The 8,827-nt window shown below is 42.2% G+C and overlaps 1 protein-coding gene across 4 annotated transcripts in view; it reads left to right on the top strand.

Annotated features, from left to right (window-relative positions):
• The first annotated feature begins 594 nt into the window (after nucleotides 1-594).
• The window catches only part of FMR1 (fragile X messenger ribonucleoprotein 1), a 31,118-nt gene continuing 22,885 nt past the window's right edge, over nucleotides 595-8,827 (top strand). For 3 of the 4 annotated variants that reach the window (XM_069015473.1, XM_069015474.1, XM_069015472.1), the window contains exon 1: nucleotides 659-796. In XM_069015473.1, the coding sequence (XP_068871574.1) occupies nucleotides 746-796 (51 nt within the window). In that variant the 5' untranslated portion in view covers nucleotides 659-745. Of the gene's footprint in view, nucleotides 797-4,485; nucleotides 4,542-8,827 lie in introns of all 4 variants that reach the window. The other variant, XM_069015475.1, reaches the window with a different exon arrangement.

Here is an 8,827-nt window from a genome sequence, read left to right as displayed (position 1 = left end):
CCCGTGCCGCCCCTGCCTGAGCGCGGCCCCGGGCCGGGCCGGTCCGGGCACAGGGACACGGGGACGCGGACACAGACAGACACACACCCGCCGCCACACGGGCTTGGCTGAGGGCGCCGCGCATCCCGACCAGCGCCGGCCAGGCCGCGCGATCTGATTGGCCAGCAGCGCCGGTCACTCAGGCGCGCGGCGCGGCACCACGCGACCCGATTGGCCGTCAGGGCGGTCACTCCGGCGCGCGCCGGGCGGGGCGGGGGGGAGAGGCGGGACCTCGGCCCCGCAACTGCCGGGTTCGCGCGCGCCCCGCGCCACTGCGGCTGCGCGCGCGCGGGGCCGTTAGAGGCGGCGGCGGCGGCGGCGGCGGGTGGGCGAGCGAGCGGCGCGCGCCGGCCCCGGTCCCGCTCCCGCTCCCGCCCCGCCCCTCCCGCGGTCACGTGACGCGGGCCTCGAGCGCTCGCGTGCGAACCGGGCGCCCCGCGCGCGCCCCCCGCGCGCCGCCCGCCGCCGTTTCGGTTTCATTTCCGGCGGCCCCGGGCCCGGAGCGGCGGCGCCGAGCGGAGCCCTCGGCGTTGCCCCCCCCCCGCCCCCCCCCCTTCCTCCCGTCCAGGGCGGCCACACCCCCGGGCTCGGCGTGAACCGAGCGCCCCCGCCCCGCACACACACACCGCTCCTCCCCCGCCTGCGCCGGCACAGAGAAAGGGAAGGGAGGCGGCGCCGGGCCTGGGTCTCCCGCACCGCGCTCAACATGGAGGAGCTGGTGGTGGAGGTGCGGGGCTCCAACGGGGCCTTCTACAAGGTACCGGGTGCTCGCGGCCGGGCCGGGCCCCAGAGGAGGGAGCGGGGACGGCAACGGGAGGAGGAGGAGGCGGCGGCGGCTCCTCCTCCTCCTCCCCGCGCTGAGGGAGAGCGGAGGCCCCGGGGCAGGAAGGAGGAGAGAGAACCGGGCAGGGGTGGAGGCCGCGGAGGGTCCCTCGCGGTGGCCGTGGAGAGCGAGCCGGGGGCCGCCGGGGCTGAGGGGACTCGAGGCCCGATAAGGAGGGAGAGCGGGGAGGCCTCGGGCCTTCCTCCTTTGTGGGAAGGGGCGCCCGGGGCCGCCTTGTCCCGGCGCTGAGCGAGGATCAGCGCTGGGATGGGGCATTAATTGCTAAATCCTCAGCTTTTGTCGCTACTTAAGGAAAGTCTCTCTCGCCGTCCGGGTTTCCAGGAGAGCCGCACTGCATGAGCACGGCCTGCAAGGCGGGGAGGAGGGGAGCCCTCGTTAATACACATTCCTGATAAAATGCTGTGGTGGATTCTTGCTCCTAATGCCATGCCAGGGGAAGCTGCCTAGTGTTAATAAAGAGAGCATTGCTTGGCCAAATATATCTGTGCTGAGTCGCTAAATTCACGTAGTTATCAAATGTACTTCTTACTGAAATTACTTAGTGGCATTCCATGTTTGTTTCCAAGCCCTTGTGCTTAATAAAGCCATCACTGAGATTTGAACATATTTTCTGAGCGCTGAATATGTTTTATTAATACCGTGTAGTATTGTGTGGCTTTGCATGAGTTGGGTTGTATTAATCAGCTTGTAAATATGGAATCATTTGTAGTTTTACAGAAAGTAAAATTCAGATATGGTGGGTTTGGGCCTACTAGCATTGATCTGTTATCAGCACACCAGGAACAGCCATGGATCAGTTTCTGCAAGTCTCCCATGGTTTAAATGTTCCTAGGACTTTAAAAATTGGGCCTAGTTATTGTGCGACATCCAATATTTATGTTAGCAATGAAGGACCGGGTAGAGTTTCACACTCACATGTTCCTGGGGTAAGCCAGGTAGATATCCAAATGATACAGTTCCAACACCTCTGAGTTTTTCTAAGAAAAAAAGACCTCTTAAAAGGTTATTTTTAAAATACATGTGCTAGTATCTTATTCTGGAAATAATATATATTTTTTTAAAGTATGTATGATACAAATTAGTGGCAAGTAAGCATCCTGTGAGCTCACAGTGTTGTAGTCAGAGTTCTAGATCTGTATATTCCTGGAATTAAATAATCTAGCACTTTTAAAAATCGGGTTTACATTTTTAAAGGTACAGTATTTGGTCAGAAAGAAGCAGAAGGAGTAAATACATTGCACAGGGGAATTTTTAATGAGGTTGTTATCAAATTAGAGTAGTTACACACTGATGTGAAAGATGATGTTAATAATGACATGGTGCATTCTTTAGTCATACATATTACCGAAGAAACCTGGGAGAATTGAAAGCTTCTGGAACTTACATTGTTTATGTTCAAGTTGATACCATGGGGCCCTTTCATCCTTGCGTGTAGGTGAAAGCTTCATTTGAGCATATGTTCATGGAAGCTTATTCATGATTTAGTGTAACCAAGTTTTAACTCAGACATTACCCCAAGCTGTATGTTATGTTTGTCCTTTAACTTTTAGAAATTTTGACAGGAATTTTTTTTGTTTCCTCTTAATCGCTAAGCAAGAAGACTTGGTTAAATTGTCTGAAGGGAAAAATGGGCATATGGATTTATCTGCCTTCACCTAAACTACCTCTTTAGATGGAGCATCACACTTAAGATAAATGCAACATTTTTTTTAAAAAAGAATAAAAAAGTGGGAGTTGTTTTACACCCTCATGCGATAGTGTTAAGTGTAAACCATCAGTGTTCCTCTAGTTTTCCTGTAGTTTGAATTACTTGAATTCTAGTTACAGATTTTTCTTTCATCATAATGTCTGAGTATCACTCTGTTACAAAGTAATTAATCAAAATATTTTCTTGCGAGTTTTATGCCGATCTTATAGGAGGGCAGTTTGGTTGTAAAAAATGAATGTTGACCCAGCATAACAAGAAGTGTGCAGTGATGTCAAGTGTGAATTTAATTGCAAGATGCTTTTACTTTTTTCATTTAAAAAGTTTCTTTAAGCAGCCTCCTGAGAAGTGATTTACAACAGAAGTAATGTTTCAAACACATCAAAACCAAAACAGTTATTTTATTCAGTCTCATGGTTTACTGATACCTGGTGAAGATTTCTTTGGCTTTGAATAATTCTGAAGATCTTAATGAGAATATGTAAATTTTTGGGAAAATACTCCTCTCTTGATACTAAGACATGGAAGGGGAGGAGTATGTGGCTGTTATAGTCAGGATGGGACTACGTGGCTCAAGTAGGCACCTAATTGTGGCTTCAGGTTCTTATATCCTGCTTGCAGGTCTCTTGGAGGACCTGAGCATTTTTGACTGTACCCAGCAGCATCTGGATGTTGACGGTACAAAACTGCCCATCTAAGCCCTGCTAAAAGTAATAAACCAGTGTTTTCTGAGATATATCCAGAGGATTCATGTTCTGCACAAAACATAGGAGATGGTTTGAGGATGCCTTCATACCCAGCTGTAAGATTTTAATTAAAATTTCATCCTGGTCAGGTGCACTGGAATACTGGAGAGTGTTGATGTGACTGCTGTAGTGGAGGCTAGTTCTTTTGAATGGAATTTAAATGCTGCTTAGTGAATACTTTGTACTTAAATGATTTTTTTCCTCCTTGCCTAAAATGAATTATTCAGTGGAAAGCACAGTGCAGTCAATGGGCATGATTCAGGGATAATTGACAATCTGGTACCTAGAGATGCTTAGTCATGACTTGCTATGTGGTTGGGCCCAGAATCCTTGGAAAGAAAATGTTAGATTTCCTTATTTATGTTATGAAGACTGGTCCAACAAACCACCAGGACTATGAATCCAAGGGGTGGGAACTGCCTTTTTGCAGCTCACTGCCAAGTAACTAAATCTAGAAGGTGTGCAGTATTAGGGCATATCTGCTCATATCTTTTCTTGTATAGGAGTAGTAAATTGGGTTTTGAAGTTCTTGTCTCATTCACAGAGGACTAGTAGACAGCCTTTGTCTTATCTTTTTGGGATTAGCTTTAGGTATTTGCCTCTAAAAGGGGACATGCTGGATGCCTTTCCAACATGGGATTGATTTTTTTTTTTTCTCCAGTTTGGGAGTGAGTCTCTCTTGTGTCCTCTGCTAAAGATGGAAACCATCCTGTTTATGAGGCAGACAGTTTTGGAATAGTGTATATTGTTAACATCTATATGTTGTCTGTAACCCAATTTTTGCCACTTCTTGCTCTATAACCTTGTGAAAATCTTCCACTTTTTATCCCAATAGTTTCAGCGCCTTGCTGTTGTTTGCTTGGTTTTATAGATAACTTCGTTGAAGCTACAACTGATAAAATAATTCATCTTTCTTACTACTTTATTACTCCAGGTTTCACTGTTAGCAACTGTTCCTGTGGCCCTCTGTATCCATTTTTTTCTTTCACTGTTCCATACAGACACCCTCAGCCAGTATCTCCAGTCTCTGTACATTCATAAGCCTGTCTGCCCAGCCCTTCTGAAGGTGACTGCCTGTACCCTTTTTCCTCGTCTGGTGACCATTTCTGTGACTATTTTTCTTTCCCTATTCTGTTCCTTTGTATGTCCAGCCTTTCTCAGACTTGATTATCCACCGAGTTCCCTTTTGACATTCTCCTTCCAACAGGTATGAAATGTTACAGAACTGTTACACTAACAGTAGATGCACGTTTGTTATCAACATAGTTTTTTTTATGTTAAAAAGCGTATTTTCCCTACTTTACCTTCTTACAGTTAATTATCCTCCTTTATTAAAATGGTTGACAATGCTCACATCTGATGATGTGAGCAGACTTTTAAAAAAGCAACAAAATTTCATGGCAGCTGAAGCCTTTATTTTTTCCTTTGAAGTGTCTGTCATTCCATTTAGCATAAAAATAAAATATATGCTGGTGTTTCCAATAATTCTTTTTTTAACAAATAATTTGTAAAATTTAGACCATATATTCAGCATGTAACCATTCTTAAAACATGAATGCTTATGTGTTTGAGAAATGCCATGCTGTAAACTTTTTTACTTAATTATATCTCAAGCATGGAGAGAACTGAGATGGTTTATGTGACTCAGAGTCAAATTTGGTGTAGAAAACTTATCACATGTGATTTTTTTTTTCCACATTAGAGAAGAATCAACCTTTGCCATTCTAAAATGTGCTTCTGTTCACAGATAATTTTTTGTGTACTCTTTCTTGGTATTTCTTCTGTTAGCAATAGTGGTATCTCAGCTGCTGCAGTCTTTCAATGTCCTCCTACCTCATTTTGCTTCCATCCAGTTTCACTTTGTTTTTAAGACATCTCATCTTTGTGTCTAAATTCATCAGAGCCACTGTTCCGTCCCTTCATGGGGGGGGTGCATTTTAAACTCACACATGTGCACCTTTATGTTTGAATTTCCATGCCTACTTATGCTCTTTATCTAAAAAAGGCTGATGAATGATTATTGTATTTCTTGTGATACTTTGTGTGAGACAAGAGCCTCTTCTCTACCTTATTGACATCTGGGGCTGGCTTGTCCTGTGTCTGTGAATTTGGATTATGGTGTTACAGGCTTCATTTCTTTTTAGAGTCACCTGTAATTTCACAGGTATTGCAAAAACAAGACAACCAAGCAGTTCTGATAAGCATTAATTTTGGTTTTCCAAAGGCATTCCTGCTTAAATACTAGATTTTTAAGTAAAACTTAGAAATGTTTCAGACCTTTTCTGTTTCTTCTTGGAATTGTACAAATTGAAATATATAGTGCTAGAGAGTCCAAATACATTTTTGTACCACAGATCTGTTTAAGTATTTATATTGGAGGAAAATTGAGATAATGGTGTGGTACAGACAAGGGTAAACTGATGTGATAAGTATGTGACATTTTTCTGTGTCATAAGTAACTGAAAAACAAGGAAAACCCCTTTCTCTGGATAGATAGGATTAGACAACCAAATATTAAGGACTATTAATAGTCATTATTTTATTTTGAATGGTTGTTTTTAAGGATAAATATTACAGGGAGGTGTGCAGAAGTGTTTCATATATTGCATACTTGCAGTTAGATATTTGGCAAGGCGTTGTTCACTTTCTAATTAATTAAAAGCTTATTCCAATGAACTTTTGTAATTTTGCAAGACTCTAAAAGACAAACCACAGTGTTATGACATCAGTGTTTTTGGCCAGGCTGAAGTAAAAAACAGGTATTCATCTGTTTCTGTGGTTGACTCTTCTGAACTTGGTGTAAGCTAAAGAAATTCAGATTTGTAATTTTCCCTGACAGTGTCTGTATTGATGCTACTTGTGTTAGGTCAACGTTTTAACCTATGTTCCTGGTTCAGGTTCCCTCAGGTTTCTGGGTTGTGACCAAAGCAATGTGGAAGAACTGTTTAAGGAGAGTTTAAACAAGACAGCGTAGTTCATTCCTCTTTCAGCCAGCTGTGTGTCTCAAGTTTTACTTTTTCCATATAACCTAATTGCTAAACTGTTTGAAGGTCCAGGCTAGTCTTCAGCTTAACTTAAATTTATTTGTTGCACATCCTGGTTTACTTATTAATGGTAGGTTTTAGCATTATTACCTTTAATTAGGTATGTTGCTGTAGTCCCTAGGATTCTGCTCAAGATGAGTTGGATGTTAGGAGCTCTCTTCCATCTCTCTCTGGATATGAGATGTAGTCTTGCTCTTTGCTGCTATGCTTGTGAATTTTTCTGCCATTTCCTGTCATTTTTTCAGAGTTCTGTTTAGGACACCTTTTGGTGTTTTCATCACCACAGGTGATAACTTCTCCCAAAGTATCTTTCATACAAGGAAAGGTGATTTTTTTGACACTTTATAAATATGAGGAAAATTAAGTATCAACAAATTCTTTCTTAGGGCATGGCTTGTGTTACTCTTACCTGTTTTCCTGAAGGCTATTAAGTGTTGCTGGTATCATTTCTGTTGAATTTGCTTTGTAAAATAATCTCTGCTTTTACATACTCAAGTATTACTGTTAATCCTTGTCCACTTTGTGGCACAAAGGAGCCATACCTAATCTCTGGTAGTGATCATAGTGTTTTTCAGGTATTAAAGGCATCATTTCAGCTGCCTCTGTAAGAATAGGTGCTTCTAAGTTGCACATGACAGCCATTGGAAGAAATGTGGGTGAAGCCTTTGAAGGTGATATGTGTAATGTTGTGAAATGTGTCAGGACTACCATTGTATTGTTCAAATGCATATCCAGTTCTGGAATCTTCTTACAGAATACACCGTAATATGAAACATAAGCTAAATGTTCAGTATCCATAATGATCAACTGAGAGCTCTGTTGCCTCTTTATGTAAATACCATTTCTGTACTGCTATCAACATGATCTTGAGATATGGTCTTAAGTCTTCTTTACACCATGTCATTGAAAAACATCAGCTGTGCTTGTAATCCTCTTTGGAGGAATATGGAATTTTGAAATACGTAATTATGCAAATACTTTTGGTGACTTTTTTAAGTCTCCTTGGCTTGCTAGCAGTAATAGTCTTGTTTTTAAGATTATTGAGAGGTGAACAAGGTGTAAAATAATTTTTTGCTGTTGTCACTGTGGCTTTCTTTGACTTCTATTCACAGTGGCGTTGGTTATGTTTCAGTTATCAACTTGGAGGATGTTTTCTTCCTTGTACTGAATGACTCTGAGTGATGATGTTCATGTGCATGTACCACTTAATTTTAGTATAGCCAGTTCTTGGAACTCTGTATCAATCATCAGGTGTTGCTCTTCTTTGATACTGAGATACTGCTGCAACTCAGGAAATACTTTGGAACACTTTATAAAGCAAAAATAGCAAAGTAATTTTTTAAAAACCCTTTAGGTTCCATATAAGAGAAGCTTACTTTCTTGTAAGAGATAAGATCTCTTCTTGTCTTAGAAACTTGCAAGGGCAAGAATAATAAAATGGAGAATAATAAAATGTTCCATACTTCATTAACTAATTCTTCTACAGAAGTTGTAGTTGCTGCTAAATTATTTTCAATTTCCTGAGAATTTTTTGATCTACTAAGGTGGATCTCCATTAGGAGAACGAACTTCTCTATTCTTTCTTGCTCATGGGCTTTTATCTACCTACCTTGCAGTGATACTATGTGTGGACTAATGTTAGTGGAATACTCAGCACTTCAGCAACTTGTTTCAGAAGTTCATAGAGGTACTTTAAAAAATAAAGAAAAAAGACCCCACAATCTTTTCATCCCTGGTTAACCTGTGATCTCCATCGTTTGAGGCTAATAAAAATATTTTCACTGGTAAATCCCAAAGTTCTTTGAGTATTGGTCTTGCTGTTTTGTAGATGGGGAGTGGGGGGGGAAACCTTTGGGGCTTTAAGCTAAACATTGATCAAACAAACATCAGTCAATTGAGTGCATAAGGCAGGAGAAGCCCTCAGTGCTGAATTCTGGTTCTGTCCTCTGCTTCATGGTGGCATGGGAGAGCACAACTGCTGTCCATTCCCCAGGAAAAAAGGGAAGGAATTCTGCAGGGCATTTATCTAAAGTTTGTGCTCTACAGAATTAAAGTGTGATAAAGTAAATATGGGGAAGATTCTGTTGAACTTGATATAGATGACTTTTGCTAGTGCAGTGTTCAAATGTACTTTGAGGTAAAAGAGAGAAGAGACAGGACTTGGAGGTTTTGTGGGCTTTGGTTTCATTTGTTTTTTAGGGAATACTGATGTTTAATTTCTTTACCTGTCTGTACATTACATGTGATTATAAAATCAAACATTTTTAACTCCTGAATGATCCTGTCATTTTCTACTAATCTCTGGTGTTACTTCTATAAAGTAGGAATAATGCCTTCATAGCTTGGGCATTCTGTTTGTGTATCAGTGCACTGGCAGTCAGGAACCCAAGGAGGTTATCAGCTTTCAGGGTGTGTTTTATGTAAGTCTACTGCAAAATTTAAAAGGCTG

Source organism: Aphelocoma coerulescens, chromosome 4A, assembly GCF_041296385.1.
Source record: "Aphelocoma coerulescens isolate FSJ_1873_10779 chromosome 4A, UR_Acoe_1.0, whole genome shotgun sequence".
In the NCBI taxonomy this organism is placed as follows: Eukaryota; Metazoa; Chordata; class Aves; order Passeriformes; family Corvidae; genus Aphelocoma; species Aphelocoma coerulescens.
The sequence above is the reverse complement of the archived record's forward strand: the minus strand, read 5'-3'. Positions and strand labels throughout refer to the sequence as shown.